At 37.1% G+C, this 24,646-nt stretch overlaps 1 protein-coding gene across 4 annotated transcripts in view; it reads left to right on the forward strand.

Moving 5' to 3' along the window:
* Positions 1 to 24,646, forward strand: part of PIGK (phosphatidylinositol glycan anchor biosynthesis class K) — a 71,427-nt gene that overhangs the window by 34,918 nt on the left and 11,863 nt on the right. For 3 of the 4 annotated variants that reach the window (XR_015259263.1, XR_015259264.1, XM_086754005.1), the window contains exon 10: positions 10,115 to 10,190. Coding sequence is in view for 2 of the 4 variants with exons in the window: in XM_086754005.1 (XP_086610131.1) it covers positions 10,115 to 10,190 (76 nt within the window). In the remaining 2 variants the exon portion in view is untranslated. Of the gene's footprint in view, positions 1 to 10,114; positions 10,191 to 15,660; positions 15,699 to 24,646 lie in introns of those variants that run through there. The other variant, XM_086754006.1, reaches the window with a different exon arrangement.

Below are 24,646 nucleotides of genomic sequence, written 5' to 3' on the forward strand. Positions count from 1 at the left end.
AAAGTTACCTATTGTTTCGGTTACATTGCAACGATATGTGGGAGTCCTAGTCATGAATGAGGACCCACTGTAGCCAGGCAATGAACATGAACAACACAGATACGTACCTGCCACTATGGTGCTTACATTCAACGTACTCTGACAATTTTGGTGACACATATGCTGAGAATTCATGAAAACGTGAGAGAAAACAGATGATTTGAAAGTCAAGTTTGTTTTTCACAAAGCATTTAAAATAGGAAGTTGAAAGATGCAGGACAGAATTTAAACTCTTTACTAGACTCACAGTCTCTTGCTGGTAGTATCTACTGATAATGTATACTTAACATTCAGATTTACCAATAAAATGTTCTATAGATTGTAAAGATTTGCGGGAAATGACTTTTAGATAATGGAAGAACCTACCACTGGAATGAGAGAAAGACAGATTAGGTTAATAATACTAGAGCTTCAATCTTAAAATTGCAAATTATTTTAATGTAAACTCTTACTTTTTTTTTTTAAACAAATAACATGAACAATCCTTTAACAAAAGAATGAAGTGGATTTTGTGTGTGTGTGTGTTTTTTCTCTCAGAAAGTAAAACCAGATCAACTCATTTAATGTATATGCTCTGCTGCCATAAGACATTCTTAGAAAGTCATGGTCAAATTAAGTTTGGACAGTTCTTTCTGAATACTGAAGGTTTCATTTTAAAAGTTAAGTCCCATTTTCAGAAATAACTATTTATGTTAGTCTTTGTTAGACATTTTTGTTGACACAGTAGTTCTACTAACTCTTAGATTATTTTTACTGTGGGCAAGGTCCAACCCATATAGATGTTCTTGAACAATCTACTGCTAAATTTTTAGGAGCATTTCTTAGAAGTAGCTTTTGCTTTATTACGTTATGAAGAAGGTCTTTGCTTAAACATTGCTTAGCATTTACCATGCTGGTGATTAAGATGTTGCAGAATTCATATCAATATAGGTATGGAAATAAACTGAAACTTCTGTAAAAAAAAAAAAAGCTTTTTTGTATTAAATTATTTTATCACTTTGCTCTTGCAGTAAGACAAATAAAACACTACAGAGATTTTAAGGTAACCGGGAAGGAAAGCTGGGGAGGGACATGCCTGTAGCCCTTAGAGCTGCCTCTGTTCCTGTTTTAGCCTTGTTCCTTGGACATGCTTCTGACCATGCTTCTGGCATGCTCAGAGCTACTGCATCTGTCCCTTCCCAGCAAGAAGAGGGTGAGGTAATTGGAAATCTGAACCTGGCAGGTGTCTGAGATGCTGGATTTCGTGTCAGGTATTTGGATTAGAAATCACCTTGGAACATAAGAAATCTGGCTTCTCCAGCCTACTGTTTGGCTTTGCAGCCCAGGATAACTTACAAATCCAGGCATATGTCTTGTACAGGTATAATGGGCAGACACTGGAACTACTACAGCATTGAATTGAGTGGAAGGAGATAGCGTATCTCTCTCTGTCCCACAGACCTCAGACTTAGTGGCCTGCCTGGGTAAACTAAAATAATCTGGGCTTAAAGGCTGTTAGGTTTGTAGAGTCACTGAACTAAATATAGGGCACTCTGGTTAACATGCAGTGGTCTGTGGTGGACAGGAGATGAGTTCTTTCTGGTCCTAATACTATGAAATAAGTGAGGACAGAAAGGTAGACCATAAAATACCAATATGAAGAAAAAGAGTGACTGCTTTACAAGGTCAAACTTCAATAGATTCATTGTTCAGCATCAGCAGACTCAGTAGCCTGCAGTACCTTGGCCTCCAAGCGTATAACATAGCTACGTGTTTGTATTGAACTTGAGATTTTATCTGCCATTAACAAGAACAAACAAAACCAAAATCCAGACAAAAAAGTGCACAAGTCATCTGTAAATAATAGAAAATCATGGTCCGGAAGATAAGACTGATAAAAAGCTTAAGAGCTACATACATTCTGTGCAGCTTTCTGTGAAGAAAAGCCCTCCTGTGCTCAGCAATATAATATTGCCTAGGTACATGCATTGACAGGAGATCTGAAGCATTTACTGCTAGCTGATTGGTTTGCTACTCAATTCTGTCTGCCGTGGCCACTCTTACAACTCTTAGAGTTGGCACAGAGAGGAACAGTACTGGTGAAAGAATGGAAAGCAGTTGGTTAAGTTTTTTGGTATAGTATTTTGCAGTCCTTGGTGTATCTTTGTCTGCTTTATGGAAATGTGTTACTGATCATATTCTATCAAAAAAAGATCAAAACGTCTTCCTGGTAATTTTTCTGACTTTCTGTGCACTGGCAGGTTGCATTGAATTGGGCTACATAAAGATTAGGCACTGCTGATAAACTTTCAGTTATGAAAAATGAACAAGCTTGCCTTATCCAGCTGAAAGCACCATTCTAACGTGTGCTGGTAGTAATATCTAAACGGCATGTGTGATGTAGTGGCAGGGGAGGGTTTGACCTTTATTTCTTTGAAATTTCTGTGAAATTCAGTCACAGGTTCCCAAACTAGTCGTAGAGTAATAATAACCTGTGTTTTTTAACCACTCTCTTAAAAATTTTCCCAGGCAATTAGGAAAGACCAGATCCAAGGGGGAAATTTGCAGCCTCAGTTACTAGACAGAGCACATAACGTTCAATCTAATTTGAAGAGCTTTGCTCATCTACATGGGCGATGTTCTTTTCTGACTGATTTGGACCATTAATAGAAACTCCTCTGATATTGCTGAACATGTCTGTATAAACATGCCCTGAGTTTGCAAAATTTGACAAAGACACTTGTTCTCTCTCTCTAGTGTGTATTTTTTGTTTGTTTGTTTTAGTTTGGATTTTTTTTTGTTTTCCTCCCCCTCCAAACCCTTGCCTGCTATGAGAATGCAGGAGTGAGAACCTACTTTTAGCTGTGGACTCAAATGGTGATTTTTGAATGATAGAGGAGAGACTTAGCTAGTCTTTTTATCTCAAATTTTTTATTAGCATTTTGTGCTTCAGCAGCATCATCATATTTAAATTAATTCAAAAGAGATTTTCTAATTTACCTAAAATGTGGAATATTAGAGATAACAAAATGAAGCCCTACAGGTCATATGTTTTCCTGTAGCAGCAAAGTCAATTCTGCTTACTTAAGCTAGTATTCTTTTTCATTCCTTTCCTGTGTCTTGGCTAAATGTAAAAATAGGAACAGGAAGAACAGAGAAGTCCCTTCAGTGACTAAATGTGTTTTGACAAAAGTCACTGGCCAGAAAAGAGCAGAGACAGTATTGTTCAACCTGTGGTAAAACACACTCTAGACTTGTACTATGTCACAGCATTCATGGACCAAAAAATCTTAGTGTGCTTGGCTGTACTTGTGCAATGCCTGCATATTTCCACTGTAGACATAATTCCCTCCTCTCCTCATCTTTGAGTATGCACTAATTGCTTGCCCATTCAGAGACATGACTTTCAGACTCCACAGCAATGAACTGCAAAAGATGAACATTAGCATTCTGCTAGACAGTCCTGCAAGGTCGCCCAAGGTAAGCTGCCAGCTGTCCAACTTACCAAAACTTAGTACTGTGATAGTGAATGAAATTGTTTGCATTATTAGGTGTATCAGGTTTTTAGTGAGGGATATCTCTACTCACCTGAGCAAAGGCTGCAGCACAAAGCATATACTGAATGCTTTCTTAAGTAGCCAAAATATTTGTTTTGACTCTTTAGCTGAAGAAACTGGTGACAGAAGGAGACATTGTGAGGAAGTTACCTGGAATGATTATACTCTGAAGTATTTGCTTCTCTCCTTTGTGTCTTTCTATGTGGTAAACATGCTTATAGGCAAATCTTGCATTCCCTTAAAAAGATAAGAGAAGGATTGATGAGCACAGTTTTGGGGAAAGAGCAGAGTTAATCATTTTCTCGTATTTTCAAGCACTGGCATTTTCCATGTAGATTAGTGCGTCTGTTGTTTAAACATACTCTATTCGTAAATATGTGTGAAGTTAGGATTTAGGAGGTAGATCAAGTAACTGGCATTAATCCAAGGTCTAATTCTTAATCTTCTCTAATATGGATATGGTAGATAAATTTCTCAATGGCCAATTTAAACTATTCACTCAAACCTGACATAGCCCATTTCAGTTTCTCTTTAATAGGAAACCTAATAACTTTTTCTGATGTGGTGCATCAAGCTCTGATGTTTTGTTTTTATTGTCAGATGCAAGCGTGTTCATGTATTTACAGCCAATGAAGCTATCAGTGTGCTATACAGGTTTAGATTAATCATCTCAACTTTTCAGTGTAGGGTGTCTGATTTAGGCCACTGCTGTGTTAATTGCATCCTCTGGTCACATACTGCCTGTCCGATCAGTTGCAGTATTTCTGCTTTTGAGCCACTTGTAGAAGTGGGACAACCCATTCCAGTATTTTCATTCACACTACGCAGAAGTTATCTGTCAAACAGTCCAGGCTGCACTTCAGGAGCAGTGTGAGTCTTGTACATCTCCAGCAAATAAAGAAGATAATCCCCAAACTCCATGTATGTAATGCATTTCTGTCTCTGATACCCTCTCCTGTACCGTGTTCACACTCTGATTTTGTATATTTTCCAAGAGGGGTGATTATATATTAGGACATATCACCAAGGAATAGTAGTTTCAAACATACTGCCTGCGCATGGGTGACATGCGTGAAAGAATGGGAGTGCTGTCCAAGCCATCACATCTAGAGACTTTGTAGGAAGGAAGAAATGTTGGCCTCAGTCCTATCGCCATATATAATTAGTGAATGCTTATATTTGCCAGAGTGCCAGGTTTTATGGCTTGTCCTGTTACCTAGACTTTTTCTAACTTGAAGTCTCTTAACAGCCCATTTCTGCCATGAGCAAACCAGCTAGTGATCACATGCTGCTCTTTTTTTTTTTTTCCCTGTATTTTTGAAATACTTGCATGAGATAAAATGTATCTCTGCCCTAAAGCCAGTGCAGCTATTCTGTGTAGCAGACCGTAGGCTGGATTAGCACTTGTGGCAAAATGTGCCACCTCTCGATGCTAGGGATTTATTTTTCTTTACTACACACTGACTCTCTCAGGATTTTTCCCGTAAGAGTGAGCATGCAAATATAAATAACAAATAAGATTTTTTCACTAAATATCTTGACACATTTTACTGGATTTAGATTCACTTTCCACAGTTTGTTTCATGCTTACTTTCCCTCAACTAAGAGCAGTCACAGTGGCAGTTTAAAAATAACTTTTAAATTGAATTTTTTGAGATCCTCCTCTTCTGCTATCTCTTGCTGCTTCCCACTTCTCTTCTGATTTTATGTTTCTTTCTAGTCTTCTCCCTGAAAATCAAGATCTCCTTATGCTTTGCGTTACCAGCTGTCAGGCGTGATGCTGTATATGCTGATATGCCACGGTGTTAGCTTGCTTTGGCACTGTTGGCAGCACTCTGCTGTCATGCTCAACTGAGACAGAAAGGACTGTTTCTTACTGGGAAATTAATTCATGAAAAGTGACTTTTGTTTTTGTAACAGAATTGTTTTGAAATAAATGAAACATACAAAGAAATCTGTATTACAACAAATTAGCCCTTAATTTTATAAAGGTTTCAGTGTCAAATAAACAGTGAGGCCAACTAATTTTGTGAAATTATAGCCTCAAGTTGCTACACATGATTTGAGCACAAATTCTATCAGCTGAGTTTTTTTGTGTTTTTTTTTTTTTTTTTTTTTTTCCCCCTTGACATAGCTGGTTTTGAGCAAAAGTGAATGCCACCCCCGGCACCTGGAAATTATCCCTGGAAGGAGAGCAGTAACCAATTTACTTGTATCCCTCTGTTAAAAGCAGAGGCAAGATCAGGATGATCATAATGGAGATGGTCTTTCTCCAGACCTGTTCTCTTCCTCCACCCTGCCAAAGAGGAGGAAGTAGAACATTCTCTTATGTGACCCTTTTCTCCTCTCTAGTCATGGCCTTCATACCTCTTACTCTTTTTAGGGGAGGATTACCTTTAACAGGTAATTCTTCCAGCCTAGGAGGCCTGATGTTAGTGGGCTACTAATCTCAGGGCTAGTGTAACATGAAGTAGCAGTTTTGCAGCAAATTTCTTTCTTCTTGGTACTGACTGCCCTGATTGTAGCTTCTCTTTGATCCACTTGTAAAACTGACCAGACTAACCAATGTAATTTCCTTTCAAGACAGAATATAAAGCTGCTTCTGTACTTGCAAATTAGACTGATGTACTGTCTCACAGTCATATGTGATGTTTAATTGTTAGCACAGTCCCTGATACCATTTTGGCTCGTGCCAGCTAGCACTCTCCTGGACAGTGTTTGTGCGTGGTTCATGGCATAACATGTGTCTAGAGTCGCCAGTTCTGGATGCAGCCTGCGCTTAGTGGGAGAGAATTCAGCCGTGTAGTTGTGAGCTATGTCATGTTGCTTGATCTTACTGGTAACGAGCTGTGTCTGTTCTTATTTAAAAGACTATTTAAAATATAGTTTCTGTGCCCACTTGCAGGGGCTTTTAGGCTCCAGTAGCTGTTTCCAGCCTTTTCTCAGGACAGAAAAGTCTTGACTCTACTCCGTTCTTGAAGCTTTCAGGATGGATGTTTCATGGAAGCCTTTCATACGCAGTGTTGTCCTCTGTGCTGCTTATAGGATAGCAATTTCTTGTTGCATCATCCAGTTTCTGCCTTTGTTAGAAGGAATGACTGCACAACAGGTTTTATTGGTAAAGTAAAAGAAGCAAAAAGAAATTCAGAAATTGCCTTATACCTGTTATACAAATATTTAGACCAGTAAACTGGTGCTTGCTCTGAGAAATGAAAACAAGGTCTATGGGGCCTTTGTAGTAATAGAATGGAGTTTAAATTGCTTATATCTGTTAACATGAATACTCAATGGTATGGCTAAGTGACATAGTTATACTGGTAGAACTGGACATCTTGAAGCACTTTGAAGCATTTTTCTAAACTTACTGTATATAAGTACTTGAACACTGAGGCCTAGAAGGTACCCCTGTCATGAGGTTGAATTTCTGTCCCATGTATTATCACTTGAAAGGAAAACCTTTGTAAAGCCATATATATGCTTACCAATTTAGGCAAACCCCGCCCCCCCCCCCCCCCCAAAACCAGTCATGGTCCGTAAAAACTTGTTGATGTTTTATGTCAACTCAATAATCTGCATATCCGTGTCAGTTACTTTTGGTTAAGCAGGTCTGAGCGTATGGTACTAGGAGGAAGTGGTATGTTCTTTCACTTGACAAAATGTGATGCAGTGGCTTTGAGTAAAAGCACTGCAGTATCATAATAATGAAAACTTCACTATTATTGTCAAATTTGCAAAGATCATTTACTCTTGAGTTATTTTTGCACTTTATTGGGTAACTTTAAATGCCTAAAGTTTATTGATGTGCTGCTTTATGGTACCTGCTAGCTCAGGTTAATCACTTGCTCTAGGTAGAGGATATAGTTGGGCAATATTTCGTACAGCTTTTTTTGTCAAGAGTTTCGAGCTTCCATGCTTTAATTTATGCAGTTTAATATAAAAGATGAAGATATGTGCTCATCCAGTTGAGGAGGCTTATCTGCAGGACAGAAGAATCAAAACTCTCTTTTGTAGACTTGACAGCTGGTACATCACTGAGTACATACACAAGAAGCTCATAGCATTTAAGCAAAAAAATTTGAGAGAATAATTCTGAACTTTTCTTACAAAATAACTGTGTGTGTGCATGTGTGCATATTACAGTGTATGTAATACACTAATGTATGTAGATGTGTGTATATTTAATGTGCACCTATCTAATCTAGATCTTATTTATATATTAAAAATGCAGTATGGTTCAATTTACCTGTTTTGTTTTGGTTTTTTCCCCAGAAAGTTAATTAGGAAAAAAAACCCCAACAGTCTGTCTTGATGTTGAAGGGCTCCTATCAACCTAATTTCAATTTAAATCTAATTACTTCAAAATACGTGTTTATCCTACTCTCCCCTTCCTGGTTTTTTAGTAAAGCATCCTAAGGCTCAAAACTATTTTGATAATTTTTCTCTATCCTTTTTTAATCCTTTGACATTTGAAGAAAGGTCTTTTCCTGCAATTGACAAGGAGAGTGACTGTGCAAGGGAATGCTGACTCTTGTCTAGACAGAAAACATGGCCAAATGCATGAAGTCCTTGACAGAACAGACAAGCCCTTTTTTAAAATTATTTTTTTTCTGGTAACATTCAGTTTGTAGTAATTTTAGCTGTTACTTGCAGCTTCAAGTATTTAATTTTGGGATTTGAGATACTGAATTTTTTTTCCAGATTTGCAGTGTCCCTGTAAAGACTGTAGAGGTATGCGTTCAAGATGTTAAAAAATATTTTGTTCTGTGTGCAGTGACTTCGTACCTAGAACTATGGCTAAAAAATGGCTTTATGTAGCCGGTATCCATAAATCAAGGTGTTGTGTCAGCTAACCGACTCCCTGTAGAACAGAAGTCATCTACAAGTCACACTGACTGGGGTAGCTGAATAGACAGGGGTATGTTTGGCAGTCGGGACTCCACAAATGAGAGAAAGTAGAAAAGAAATGAGTGGAAAGGTTCCTTCTGCGCACTGCGGTAGAGTTGCTGAGCCCACTCTAAGCTCTAATGGTTGTGTTGGACTGTAACAGCAGTATATTTCATGTTGTGAGTACAAATTCATCGCTGCCATAATAATCCAAAAACTCTAAAAAACATGTAAGTAAATGAACTCTTTTGGTAGACTAGTTTCAGTAATTCAGACCTTGCTTAATTTTCCTTAAGCACATTAATCAGTTCTAGACGAACTGTCACTATGATCTTTGAAATATTGCCGTATTTCTTTTGTTCTCTGCTTTTAAATTTCTTATACAGTAAGACTTTCATGCTTCCTCCTACTCTGTTCATTACAAACTTTTGGGTGTTCAGGCTCTTGGAATTTAAAAGCATTCCAAACCACAACAGAAATTCAGAAATGGAGAAGGGAAGAGATGTGCATTTATTGTCCTCTCTTACCACAGCCTGTTGACTCCCAGTACAGAGTCTAAGTCTGTAGTTTCTGGCTCTTACCTGGCAGCCAGTCTGCAGGTAAATTAACCCAGCAAATGTGTATCATTTTTGACTAGAATGGATATAAGGTAGTAATTTGAACCTGGAAAATAACGTCTTGGCCACAGTTTTTGACTGAAAGTAATTCTGCTTTAACTTTGTAGAAGGGCCTTGTTTTCATAGGGATCTTATTTTTTTCCCCTTCATTTCTTGTCATATTACTCAAATTCCTATATTCAGAACTCTTCAGAAAGATTGAGGAATGACTGATGAAAGCCTTGAATGATACTTTGAAAATGTAGCACATGCTGTGCAGTTCCAGTAGAAGAAAGCAGTATGGTTGAAGGGTTTAAAACCTACTTTCATATTAATTTACTATCATTTAAATATTCTTTTAAGAGACTGCTTATGGATTCTGAATTTTCAGTTGTAACTACAGTTTATTGGAGGTTTAAAGGGATATGATGCATTTTCTTTGTGAAGTAGTCTACTCTTTGTTTATGCTAGTTATTTGTCTGTCTTGAAACCAGTAGTACACACTGCTGCACTGGCAAATGCACAAGTGTTGTGGTGTTAAACTTCTACCACAGCTGAACACTGATGTGCACTTGCAGGAAAAAATGGGAAATTATAAATAATCACTTTTGCCTTTTGAGATTGTCATATTTGAATTATGTTGGCAGGATTGAGTGAAGAAGCTTGTGTTGTTAACAGTGCTGAATCTGCTCTGTAAATCCGTAAGACTTTTTGTCTGCAGAGATATCAATCCAGCTTTCACCAGTACTTTGTTCACCTAAAACTAAATGTAAAGATTTTCTTAGGTATCTGCTGCTAAATTTGTGGTTTATGTGCTTTGGTTAAAAAAAATCCACATTGTTACATGCATTTCTGCTTACTGTAAGTTTATTCTTTCACTCAACTTTGTAAGAAACATACTCAATTAAGGTCTTAAAATACACTTTTTCTTCATCTTAAGAAAAATAATCTCCCAGATACCATAGTTTTATAAGTACTGTACCTGAAACTTAAATTTCAGGATTTAACTTGGTAAACATTGTACTAACTTTGATAAATCTTACCTTCATTTCTTCCCAGGCTTCTGAAAGATGAGTTGGCGACAGAACCACTAAAATATGCTGAACAACTTCCTGTAGCTCAGATAATACACCAGGTACATCTTTCTATTTTAAGCATTTTCTGTGAGAATAAACATCTGTAATATTTAAACTGCTTTTCTAGGTCATACAGAATCAATGTCCTCATGCTGGAAGTATGTAAAAACAACATGCTCTTGTTCAGATGACAACTATTAAATTATAAAAGTCTTATTCTGAACATGGCAATGAAAAGATGCTTGCTGTATGACATGGTTGACACTTCAGAGGTTGCTGTTAAAATTGTTGTGTGTCTACTGAAATAAAAGAAAAAAAAAATCCATTAATTTCTTCAGATTTGCATCTTGACCTAAATCATATTACTCTTCCTGAAAAAGCAGCCAAAGTATAGAATCATTATTGTGGAATAATAGTCATGATGAGTTGAGTAGGGAAGACAACCTCCCCTCCTAATGCAGTTCTGAATTAGCACTATTTCTGTTTCTAACTATAGCAGTGTTGTCATACTTTCTGCTTTGCACGAAGGGTTTTTTGTTTGCTTTTTGTTTTGCACAATACAAAAACCAGAGATTGAGACTTTGCCTAGATTGTGTCTTTATTTAAAATCAATACTGTCTCATTGATTTAGGTAAACAAATGAGGGATGATGTGGACATCTAAGCTGGGATTGAATAGCAAGCTACAGTTTTTATTATAGCATGTCTTTTTCTTTTCCTTTCCAATTTATGCCAAAGAGGAGGACGAGATCTTTTCTGTGCAGAAGATTCTATACTCCATTCTTGCTTTTTTCTCAAAGTTCAAGATCTGATTCTTGATCTGTCCTGCTGGTAGATGAGATTCCCAGCCTGCATTCACGTGTCTTCTCATTCTTAGCTATTAGCCACAGTGGATTCTGCCCATTTTGTGGAAACACTCATAACCAAATAACATACATAAATCTTGTGATATACTGCAAAATGTGAGTGTTGAGATGTAGCATTTCCCTTCTTGGTGAAGAAAAAAAGCAAAAAGACCTACTCTGTTGCAGTCATTTTGAATTTTCTCAAAAAAGATTTTTAACTCTGTAGATGTAAGTCCTGCTTCACGGACAGGTAACTATAGTTTTATTTCCCAAGTCAGAATTGAAGAGGTTGGATTACTGTTTTCCTAATGGTACCTTGGCAATATGGAATATTTTAGGTAATCAGGTATACTCTGAAAAATTGACCTGAAAGTTGGGGAAGATAATGACAGGTCATCATGGGAGACAAAATGGTACAGTCCATTCACTTCCTTGAGATAAGAACTTCCAAACCTGAAAACTGGGACTTGATGTTGGACAGGATAGCAATAGCCAGATAAACATGGTTTCAGACTGAGCTGGTTTTGAATGCTTAAAGATCAAAAGGAACAAATAAAAGTCCACTAAATGTCAAAGTTGCTTACGGAATTCTATTAGTATTAATTATATTAATTACTACTGTAGATCTTTCCGAATACCTTTGTCAATCAGTGTTTTTAAGCAGTTGAGTCGCATGCTGCAGGCAGTGCTGGTTCTTAAAGAAAACATATGCTTTATTTTAAAACTTTAAAGTGTACAGGTCTTTTCTGTGAGATGTAAGCACAAGGGATTTTTGAAACTTTTGGCTGAAATCTGCACCTCCGGGAAGAATCTCTGATGTGTTCAGAACATGGAAGACTGGAAATCAGGACCAGTTTGTATGTCAGGAACTCCCTGGTGTTGTTAGAGCTTCAAATGACCCAACAGCCTGCAAATGTCACATTTAAAATTCTGCCTTCATGCCTGACTCTCAGCATAAATGAATTAAACAGCAGAGCAGGCAGCCAGTCAATATGTTCTTAACAGTGAGAGTGAGCAATGAAACAGTTAGGGGGTTGTTTGGAATCAGTAAATAGAAACTGCACAGAATGGCTCACCTAGAGGAAAATCTCAAATAGGAAACAGAATTAACCTTTAAGATGGTTGACCAGACGAAATGTCATAGTAATATTTTTACAACATTAGGTGGGTAATAACCACGGAGTGTTCATTTGGCTACTGTGTCTTATACTGCAATAGAATATTGCACTGTGCAAAGGCAAAAATCTGTTTTTTATGTACTCTTCTCTGTTTGCCCTAGCAAATTTACCGGTAATGTAGAGCTGTGGTCCACACAAGGGAGCAAAAGAGACCCAACAGAACTGCAAATATCTTTGATGTGGAGAAAGAGAATAAAATGACCATTGTTTAGCTATGGTGTCAAGGAGTCAGGCATCGTGTCCTGGTTTTGTACGACAGTGATGCTCTTTTTGAGTCTCTAGGAGCTGTAACCAGTTAAGCATACTCTGCACCAGCATCCTGGTGAATTAGTGTTGCCAGGATTATAATCTGTCATTTCTGAGGGGCCTGTGACAATTTGGATATATAGTACAAGGGCCATGTTAAGTTTATGTGAACAAATATTTTTCTACTTTAAGAAAAAAAGAAAGAAATTATAAGAAATAAAAAATAACATGAGTAAAAAGAGTTAATAGTATTTGTGGTGTTACGATGCTTTGTCCAAGTGGGTAATCGCATTGTTTTGTGTTGGCCTTTGTTGGTTCTGTATCATATGTAAGATTCCTTGCGTGTTAATCCATGCTTTGTTTATCTCTAGGCAGAAATAAAGGCATCAGTAATGTATATTTGTAGCATAAATATACATTGAAATTTCACAATGGTAGACAGGTATCCTGAATTGGTATAATGCCAAAGTACGTTTTAATTATAGTTAGTAGTCAATGTGGCCACTAATTCTATCACAGTAAATTTATTCTCCAGAGCACTACTAAAAGTCTACATGTTTTCCTTAGGCATTTACATGTGATTTCTGACAGTGTCTTTAGTAATTCATCTCTGCTCTTTTAAAAAAATATTATACTAATGAATGGAAATCACCTTTTAACTTCTAATCTGATTATTCCACAAGAAAATTTCAGACATCCTTAACTATTTAATGAAAGGAGACCCAGAACCTGATTTTGGGATTGATCTTAAACTTTGTGGTACTAGTAATTATTTATGATTAGCAGTATAAAACCAAAAGAATAATAACTCTATAAAGTTCAAAGTTCTAATTCTCAGAAATGTGCTATACTTAATGCATTAGACCACAGTTAATTAAAAAGATGAATGTGAAGAAATGAAAATAAATAGGAGTGTGAAAACAAACACTAACATTTAAGCCACTAGTTTTTAGACACTAACCAAAATCAGACTTTTCTAGATAAAGTAGCTTTCTCCATTTTCAAAACCAAAAGGAAAAAGGTTGCTTTTAACTGAAGAAAAACCCACTAATGCTTGGTAAAGGAATGCAGCCATTAATATACACTTCTAAAATGTCAAAAGTCAAGCTTTCAGAGGAATACCTATGTAAAACAACATTTAAAATTAGATCCTTTGTGTACAGCCGTGCATACAGTGCTGCTACTTAGAGTAAGCTTATGAATAGTAAGGCTGAGAAAAAGGAGAGACTGCTCTAATTCTGCAGTTGTCTTTAGATGAAACAAGTCTGGTGAAAGAACAGGAGAAATTGCATTTGAGAAGACTATTTTCATTTATCATAAAGGATATTCATTGCTGGCTTTCCAGTTCAGGAAGGTATTTTAATAAAAGTACCAAACTTCAGTGCCAGTGCTCATGCTCTGAATGTCACTGTGTGTTAATATATTTTGTCAAATTGGGATTTAGAATATTGAAGACACTTAAATTGTTACAGGTATCTTACTGGATGGAAGAATGTTTTATTGATGAAAGGCACATTTCAGTGGATAAATGCCAGATCTCCTGATGTTATAATTGAAAACAAAGTGAAACAGCAAATTCAGACCACGATCAACTTGCGTACTTATTTTAGTCCATTGTAAAATGTTACGCAGGTAAATTAACATGCTGTTAAAACAGGACGGTATTTCAGGAAACTAACTTCTAGCCACTAGTGACAATTTCACAGGTACTTAAAATTTGACATGTCTTACAGTTGCACATTTACTTTAAAAGAAAGAGTTCCTAGGTGTTTTCTCATGTAGGGGGATGCATGGGGGAACGGTAGATATAATTTCTAACTAAATTAGATTGAGTTTCCTTTTGGAGGTATGTGTTAAGCTTGTTTGGTTTGTAGAGTTTTTAACAATTACATATCTGTAGCCTCTCTGTAGAAGCCTTAGGAGAAAATGCCTCCTGTAATCTCAGGAGATTACTGGGAGATCATGCTAACCCTGTTGACTAAATAAGTCTCTCTGTTCCAGCTTCCAGTTGAGCAACTCATGTAAGCACCTTTAGCTTTGCTGAGTTTAGACTCGGAAGACATTAGAGAGTTGCCACATCCAGTCTAGTTTGAAGGTATTGACTACAGTCCACAATAAGGGACATTAAATAAGGAATTTAAGAAAGAAAATGGGAGAGGGTTCTCCAGAATTAAAGATGGACAGGGTGATGGTCATCAAAGATCACTGTGAAGTTGCAATTCTGTATTAAGTCTTGCAAGAAGGTCTTTGTTTCCATAATTTCTGTGCTTCTGTAATGAGTTTTCCTCCCCAATAAAATCTTTTTGCTTTGAAGATTAGTTTTAATTTATTCTCAGGACCTCATTCTCACTTAGTAGAGGGGTGTTAGCTAATTGCATGTGTTGATGTTATTTCTTTTTCATGCTGATTTAATTGAGAGAGGTTTTCTTTAGCAGAAATGGCTGAAACAGTGTTAAGAGAACAGAACGCACCATGTTGTATAGATTTTGAAGTACTTTTTTATTATCTATAACACAACAATTTTAGTGCTCAGACTTAAATGTTGCAGTTGTTACATTTCAAGGGTGGCCTCTCACACTCAGTCTACGTCTGTTCTGATGATGGAGCCTTGGTTCCTATTTACATTTTATACAAACCATTAGTGGTGTTTAGAACTTTGGTCAAGTATGAAAGGTGCTTAGTAGCACAACAGAAGCGCAGATTTTTATTTATTTGATGCAGACAGTAATTTTGCTTTATGGATAATAATTTATTAAAAGTCTGAAAGGATTTTGGTAATATTTGCGTTTTACTATGTCTTTACAATCTAAGAAGTTCAAAAGCAACTTGTGGTACTTAAATGTGTCAGGTCGGATGTGTAAAGTTCTAGACACAGCTATTTATACATTCTCTGAAAATCCATTCATGTAGCTGTGTTTGAATATAACTTTAAAGCATAGTTTGCTTTTTAAAGCTCTGGTCATAGTATTTGGCTAGATGATACCAAAGGTAAAATATGACCTTTCACCAAAAGGTCCAAATTTTGCTGCACCTATTAGCACAGACACAGGTGGTCTCAGGAATGCTTTTCTTTGTCAGAACGGAATTCTTTTCAGAATGATTGAAAATTGATTTTTTTTTTTTTAATCAAATATTAGGAAGTGCTCTCCCTTTAGAATTAGTTTTATTTTAACAAAATATATTGCCTGTCTGCACAACAAAAAGCCTTGTGGCATGTCATTTGCACTAGGACACCTGCCTAGTCAGGTTTTACTTTTGCAGTTCTGAGCAACATACTGTGGTCAGTGTTGTCGCCTTACCTCACTGCAACTTCTTGCGGCTGCTTTGGAGTATATGGAGAGCAACAACCTGTTCTGGCAGCATTCATGTCTGTCTGTTCCAGGCTAGAGGTGAGGAAAACTGTTTCTGATGTATGTCAAGGAAATCTGTCAATATCCTCTTCCTCACCAGCTGACCTCAAGTCCTTTTTGGACTTTTGTAGGCATTCTGACTGTATTCATGTGCAGAACTAAACCCAGGTGTGCTTTACACCTTTTGCTGAACCAGCCTTTCTTCATCTAGGGCACTTGGGGTGTATAGGAGTTAGAAATTAATGTGCTTTACTAATTTTTTTTTCAATTCCTTTTCTGTATTAAACATATGTTTGTGAATTGTGTAACCTAGAGGTGGTTTGCCTGCATTTTATAACTCTAATGGAAGTACTCAAGTGGAATCATGACTGGATGTTATCCAGTAAATAAGAACTTGCTTCTTTCCCGAAATTATATACAGTATGTGGATTTAATTTCTCTCACTGTTGCGTAACTTAGAGATTATTTAAATTTTTTACTTCCTTTAAATTGAATACTACCTAGTAGAAAACTGCTCAGAAGGAGCACAACAAATGTTCTGTGAAAAGCTATTACTGCATGGTTTTGCCAACCACCAAACCAAGTACGTCATAAAGATATTCCTGCTGTCACTGTGTGCTACTTGGTGCTTACAGGTGCTTTGAAGTTCACTAATATTTCTTGAAATATTAAGATGAATTAAAAAAATTATGAGCAGAGTCTTGCTGTGTGTATGAGTCATGTATGCAAGGTGTGCTTTTAAATCTAGAGAATGAGTGCTTAATTATTTTGATAATTATTTTCATTTTCTATATATAGTAAGTTAAGAATGGAATAGTCCCCTATTTCTCTGACTCACTCCAAGAAATCACAAAACACATTTTTGACTTGGTTGTAGCTGCTACAGATCTTTTATGGGCAAAACTTTAAACTAGAAACACTTTCAGGTATTTTTTTCATCTAGTGAATTACTGCAGAGTCAGTTGATGATATTTAGGACCTTCATATGTAAGCTGGTAGTCCACAGAAACAACAAGGTTGTGTCTCTTTTTTTCTCATTCAGAAATTAAGTGGCACATTAACCTAATGAAATCTTATTAACAAAGTCAGAACACCTCTGAAATAGAGGTGTTCTGAAATAGAGTATATTTCTAAGCGTAGCATAAAGTGTTTTTGTAAAAGATTTGAACTATATATTTTTAAATTTGCTGCTGTTTTTCTCATCAGTTCTTTCTGATCACAGAATACAATAATGTGGAGTTAGCATAAATTAGTGATCTGTTTTTACAGACACGGTGCAGCTGCTTTTGTTTTGTTATATTTTTCATTGGAGCATGAGGGAAACCCTCTGGAAGCAGAGACCTAGTAAAGCAGTCCTTTTTCTTCCATCTTAATGTTAAAGGACAGCTGTAGGTGATCACTCTGCCTATCCAGGGTCATTATTTTACTGTTTCTCCACCACAGGGAAGGTTCTGCTGCTATATCTCTTTGTTAAGTTGCAATATTAGGTGGAAGCTCTCCTCTTAGTCTTCAAGTCACAATAAATATACGTATCTTAAAATTATTTTTCTTTCAAATGCTGCTTCCCAAATCTTAAAAATTTAGCAGTAATTATGAAGAACTCAATTTCTGTAAGAATAGACTCCCGAAATATTCATACATGGGGAGCTCTTCTTTTGTTTGCACAAAATACTGCTTGGCGGAGCCGGAAAAGAAGCATGAGTGGTTTTTGTTGCTGACCAAGCATTACAGAGAAACTGAATGTAGTAATAAATTCTTCCAATTATAGCTGAATACAATGGGTTGAATAAGCAAATGCATTCAAAGTTATCTTGCATGAGGAACCTGAACAGTTAGTTGTGATGTTGTTGTTTTTAACTGTTTCCTACTCGAAATACCATATAATGTTTTCTGTAAGCCAAGAAGGGGAAACTTTGCCATGGCCTGCTCCAGCTGCCCAGAGACATTGGGGATGGAGGATGGTAGGTTTTTCTTGCCAGACATGTTGCATGCAGGTCCATCCTTTCTTCCCTGTTTATGCATGAAACTTTACTGCCATCTTTGCATTTTTAAAAAATGAAACAAGTATTTTTTTAAAAACAATGAAAAAATTATCTCCTTTTTCCTATTGCACAGCTCTGTTAAGAACAGTTAGTTCAGCAGTTATCAAAGTGTTTGTTTGATGTTCATGTACATTATTAGCTTGTCTGGGCATCAGTAGGGTCCAGTCTCTGCTGTCATGTCTTGGAATGTAAATTTATCACTTGTTCACAAAAGTGGCACCCAGGAAGGTGACAGTGACCCCTAGACCATGCTCTCCATCAGAGATAGTCATCTCCTCAGGGAGATGCAACAGCACAAATGGATGCGACTGATGCGGTGTTTTCAAAATGACCATTTTAGACCGTACAGATCCTGCAGTTTGGACACAGAAGTATAGCACAGAACAGTTCAGTTTTCTGAGGTCATGTCTCTTTTCTCTTTCCCTGACCTATGAAAACCCTTACATTTAAAGATTGACATTCTTCTTTGGCATAGGGTAGGAGATGAGTTTGACAGGCAGCTTGGAGTAATTTAACTAGGGGCTGCCCCTCAAATGGCCACACTCTGCTCTCCCCCACGTTAGAGTCCTGTGCTTTTTTAGCATAGCAGAGAGCTGAAAACTACTGCTTGGGAAAAAAAAAAAAGGCATTTTTCAGCCTGGCTGGATATGTGACTGCAGGATTTCTAAAGCCAGTTGGAATAGGTAGTATCTGCCAAAACAGATGAAGTGTATGTATATTCCCTGGAAATTTTTGTGGTGGTGTCTTTTTTTGTTTCTTCTTCTCATGAGCAGGTGAGAGTGTGAAAATAATTGTTACTCTGGAAAGTTGAAATGGAAATAGATTTAAGGCCTTTGTGCATATCATGGGAGTGCTCAGTTTGCCCTTGAGAATGTTGGTAATATGAGGCATTATATGTGAAGGTAGCGTCACCCATTTCATGGATTATGAGACATCAGTTTCATACCCATCAGCATATAGAATTGTCAGATGTACTATTAAAAAATGTATGAAGAGAGATCCTGGCTCTATAGTAGCTGTAACTGTTAGAGGTGCAATGCTGGATTTGCAGCTTCTTTAAGAGGTAATTCCTGTAGTCGTTTCTTTTTAATAAGCACTATCTAAGGTGTAAAATGAAGCAAGGGTTCAGGAAGTGACTAGCATTTCAGGCTTTACAGAGTGCTGTAGATCTTTGTGGTTTACTCATCTGAACTTCAAATAACTGCATTTGAAGGGTCAGTAGTAGCTGCATAACAATGAACTCTAAAAATTGTTTCTTATATTTAAAAAAATGATTTGTGGGTTTTTTTTTAGCTCAGTCAGCCATGTATTTGAAGACCTGTATGCACAAACCTTTCAATATGCACTATTGATCTTTTTATGTATTTATTTTGGCTTTTGACTTGATTATGCTATGATCCTCTTTTGTTATGCTTTACAACCTGCTCACAACTGTGATTTTAAGACTGTAGTTACTGTTTGTATTGTGCTGTAGCTATGCTCAGAGCTTTACAGAAAGAGACAGGTTCAAAAATGCTTACAGCTTAAAGTAAACTTTATATAGCATGTTGGCAAAAAGCAAAACAAGGTTAACAGCGAGAGATTCTGAGGTGTAGACTTAAGGCCATAAAGGACTGTTATGTTAATCTCTTCTGACTTTCTGCACAAAGTACATAGATACTTTGTTTTCCTTCATTTGTGGCTATATTGAAATCAGGAAGGATGAGCAGAAAAAGGGAGTAGAGGCTGGCGGGTGTTTAATCAAAATATTGTAATTATAGGGAGAATGTAAATGAAGAGGACGATTACTATGGCATGTTAGTACGTGGTTACAGAAAGTATGAACAGTATTACAGCTGTTATTGAACAAGTAATGTGTACGTGTCCCAGGGGTCTCAGTTTCTAAGGTCATGTGAATTGTTGCTCGGTGCTGTAGCTAAAATATCAAAAGCTATCTTGCTTTGTTTTGGGCAGCTTATATTAGAACTGCTGCTGTCACTGCAAATGTAAGGAGGTTATTTTAAAGTGAATTCTTTGATTTGAGACTCTGCTCTCCTTTGTGGTCATAATAAGCTTGACTAATGTCAGAGCTTTTTTGCTAAAATTATCTCTCCAGCTGTTTTCACTCTCAACATTGTAGTCTTCTGTTAAGCATGTAATTCACTTTTTTCATCATTGTTTGCTTCCATGAGATTTTTTTGTGATACAGTGGTCTGCATTCATTTGTGTTTGTCATTTACAAGCCTGGATTCTTAGTTGTTCTGACTGGTTTTGGATTTGTCTGCACTGGGTCCCATTTATTTGCCGTTCCTTCAAATATTGGAGAAGTGAATACTATTTAGGTCATTGTGGTGAGTTGTCTCCAGTGGGGATAGCTGAATAGATTTTCAGTGCATAATAGTATGCAAATAATATACCTCTGCCTCACATGGGAATAGACTAAATATATGCACAGGCTTTCTGTGACCTTAATAGGTTTGTAGGCATCGTAATACACCATGTGCTGCTGTAGCAGAGTATCTGATGTACAAATATTTCAACTGTGGCTGAGGGCAAAGAAATGTATGAAATAACTCTGAATTTAGTATGTGATCCACACACCTTACTGTATATGGAAGTGTGTGCCAGCAGTATAGCTGACTTGTGTAATATAAGCGGTAGGTTTTAACAGTAATCACCATTAATAAAAGAGAAGATGCAAATTCATTACATTGGTAGAGCGTCTTCATGCATGATGCAAGACGAAACTGAAAAACATACAGTAAAATGATAAATAAGTTACTCCATTAGACTGTTTCTGTGTTTATGATGTTTCATATGTAGAAGTACTTTTAAAAAATTTGGCTTCTTTTTAGTTTATTTTTATTACAGGTTCTAGACCAATTTAGGAAACAGATGCTGCATTTAAAAAAGCTTTGCTTTAGTGGAGCTTTCTGTGCAAGAGAATGCATTCTTCCTAAAACTTCATTTTACTTAAATTACTTGTATTTCCACAGAGGAAGGCTTATATTAAGCACAAAGGGAGGCTTAGCGGTTTAGACTTCCATCAAATAAACTGCATAACTAAAAAGAGGAGATGCCAAGCCTTACACTCTTGTACTTGAAAGTATTACGTTCTCTCTCATGGGAACTTGAGATTAGAGAAATTATAAAGGCTTTGCATAAAAACAGGGAGTTAGAATTAATTTTTGCTTAAGTAGAGAAGTGTCAAAAGCCTATTATGGTAATTTTTCAATTTTGTCTTAACTCTTCACACATTTTAAAATAGTTGTACAATTGAGTGGAGGCATAATTGATGTGTTGTGGTTTCATTTTTTTCCTTAGGCCATGATAAAACATAGCTTAGGTGTACTTAGGCTCAGAAGAAGTAGGTGTCCTAATTAAGTAGATGAAAATTTTCATATCATAGTGAGAAAATTTGCCTAATGGATTGGAATAGTATTCTAAGAATGGTTCCCCTATTCTTAATTACATCCAAGTACCAAATATCAATATTAGATGAAGATAATTAAACCACAGAAACCTTAGTGAGAAAGCATAATTCATAGCAGTAGAATTTTGGGGTTGCAGAGATTATAATCTTCATTAGCATTATAGTAAACAGTGGCAGTAAAAGTCTGCATTTAAAAAAGAAAGTTACTTAATACTTTCATTCATTGTATTTTAATGTAAGTTAAAAGCCAAAAATATCATGGAATAAAGAGCTACTGCTACATTTATTTTGTTAATTCGTATTGAATTAAAAAATTGTAAATCTTGTCTATATTATAACAGCCTGTGAAGTGCTAGGGTACTAGTTTAAAAATTATGGTGGTTCTAAAACAAGTTTTAAGATTTCCCTAATTAAAGGAGAACTGATTTAGCAAAACTTTTAATTGTAAATTAAATCACTTTTCCTTTTAGTAAATACAGTATTTAACAGAAGAAATATTGCTCCAGGGTGGCTTTCATTTTGGTGATCGGTTTTGCTGTTCCTTAGGAGGAGTCTTTGGTGGAACAAGCTTTGCATTTGGAATGAGATTACTGGCAAATGTGCAAGGAAGCAATACTCCTAAGTGGTCATTGATTAGTAAGGCTTGTTTTTATATGCAGAGAAAGGGCGTTTTTCCTACCTGTCAGATAATTTTTCTGCAGAAGCCTCTTTGGGCTCTGAAAGAGCTGCCTTTGATGTCCCCAAATTATGCCCAACCTGTGCAGAATTTTTCTGGCTTTGCCTGCAGTAGAAACTGGCGAAAAGACAGAGATCTGCTATATTACAGGGGTGAGGTGTGTTCTGCTTTATTGCTTTTGACGTTCTGAATGGCTTCTGTCAGGACTCACGTTCAGTTTCTCTTAACTTGTACCTTGGGTACCTTACCTTGTACCTTAGCTCTTCTCCCCTCTCAGCTGGGAGTGGGAAGTACCTGACTAAAAGTACAATATGGCCGTGCAGTTTTTGTGAGATGAGGCCTGGATAGGAGGGTCAGCATGTGTTCTGGCTGTTAAATTAGTTCGCCAGTTTACAGGTTTCTGGTGTTTTGTATTTGTGTCCCTGGAATAATAATATCAGGAATAAGAAAGACAAGCGCGTGCATGGATGCGTGTGTAGACTGGTGGGAAAAGGAGGGGATACTGTTAGATCAAAGTGTTTATTAGTCTTTATTCTTTTTTTTTTTTTTTTTTTTTTTTTGCTTAATTCTGATTGCCCTGGGCATAGAAGCAACGTTAGTGTGTGAGTGTGTAAGCACATCTGTAATTTGAGTGTAAGACTAAATTCTTGACTTAGTTTGTGTTACCTGTCACTAGATATATGCAGGATCAGGGTGCTTCCATATAAAGCAGATTACTGAAGTATGTTATAGTAGGTTGTCCAAGATGCAAGATTTAATTCCATTTTCTAGTGTCAGTTTGGTTTTCTGTAACATTTTCATTTCTCACGTAACCTTGTATAGTTTTTATTAATCATTAATTTTATTGTTTACACATAAAAGCTTTCCTGATAGTGTTTATTGAAATGGTCTTTCAGTGAGTAGTAGTAACAGTTTTGTTAGTTATTTTTTTTCTATGCTATTTCTTCTGAGCTTATGCAGCATAAAAAGTAGCTGTTACCAATAAGCTCACATTGATAAGGTAAAAATATAAATGTTATCCATCTTAGCTTGACATATTTTGCAGTGCTGTGATGGCAGATACCTTTCTTAACACTTTTTCTCAGGTGAAGGCACTGTTAGCTCCAAATATATTCACACGTTTATCCCACTTAACTGTAAACTTAGTGAGGTGTTATTGGTAATTTTTTTTGTGTGTGTTAAGTTAATTATATTTTGTTTACCCTTCAATAACATGCTGAGAGGAGCGTGGCAGTGTAACTCACAAGCTCTTGACAGGACTGATGAATGGACAGAGATAAAGGTATTGGCACGCTGCTCTCTAGTGCTTTGTCTAGAATTGTTTTCCTAAATAATTCAGAGGGTTGAAATTTGATGAAATCATTTCCATTTGAAGAATGAATGGAAGGGGTAAATGAATGAAGACTCCAGTAATGGAGCAGTTGTGTTCATGCTGTTGGACAGACAAGACAGCATCCCACATCATCATTCCTGTGCAAGTTTTTTTGCATGAGTTTGTGAATCAACTTTGTACAAGTGATTTCTTCTCTGGTGACTGGCTTTCTGGCTCAGTGTGGGGCACCCTGCCGTAGCCAGCTCTCTCCTCCCCTCAGCCTTCCCCAACGGCGAGGGGCCCCGAATATTCTCCGTGTTCCTGGAAAAGCCTGGCTCCGGTGGTAGGGCTCTGTGAAGTGATCACATATTTTCAGGAGAGAGTGCTTAACACAAAAGACCATCTACAAATACACGGCTGACAAACAGATGATGAGTAGTACTTACAGAGGACTGAGTGACAACGTGACATTAGTAGGGCAGTAACCTGTGCTTAGTTTAGATGGTAGGCAGGAAAGGTGCAGTTGGTTTGCCACTAGTTTTATCTTTTTTTAAGACTTGCCTTTTTGGAAAGATGTTAATACTGAACATCTCTGGGTGGGGGGTCTGTACTCAGCTGTGCTCATTCATTCTCCTGGGAAGATGGTCTTTGAGCCCCACATAGTATTTGACAGGTGAACCTATTATCATGCCAATGTCATTTGGGAACAGTGAATATTTATGATACCATAAATCTGCCATTCTTTCTGAATGGCAACTGCCTACAAAAACTCTTTGCAGGAATGAATCTGCCCTCTGTGACTCCCTGCTCTTTGACGTACCAAGCGTAACAGAAATGGCTTTCTGGTGCAGGTGTAATTATGTGCAGCCACTAAATAAGTGTCTGTATTACTGCTGTGTCCATGTTTTACAATTTGTTTTTGAGGTTGTATAGCAGATAGTGTAGCCAAAAGTATTAGGTTGATATTTCAGAACAGTTCATTTTCCTTTTGCTTTTTTTTCTGCTTACGTAGAGAGTGCATACAAAATAAACTCAGGTGAGAATACTTGTCTGGTGTATGAGTGCAAGACTGCTGAACACAGCAATCGCCTTTGAAAGCTGGATGGTGGTGGGGAACTGTATTGGGTTTACGTGGCCAGGTTTTGGTGATGAAGGGGCTAGAAGGGTGGCTTCTGTGAGAAGCTGCTAGAAGCTTCCCCCATGTCCAATGGAGCTGATGCCAGCCGGCTCCAAGACGGACCCATCGCTGGCCAAGGTCAAGCCAATTGGTGATGGTGGTAGCATCTCTGTGTAACTTACCCAAGAAGGGGGGAGAGGAGAAACTGCCAGAGAGATGTGAGAGTATGCAAGAGAAACAAATCTGCAGACACCAAGGTCAGTGAAGGAGGAGAAGGAGGAGGTGCCCCAGGCACTGGAGCAGAGATTCCCCTGCAGACCATGGTGAGGCTGGCTGTG

The sequence above is a fragment of the Chlamydotis macqueenii genome, chromosome 8 (assembly GCF_036417535.1).
Source record: "Chlamydotis macqueenii isolate bChlMac1 chromosome 8, bChlMac1.mat, whole genome shotgun sequence".
In the NCBI taxonomy this organism is placed as follows: domain Eukaryota; kingdom Metazoa; phylum Chordata; class Aves; order Otidiformes; family Otididae; genus Chlamydotis; species Chlamydotis macqueenii.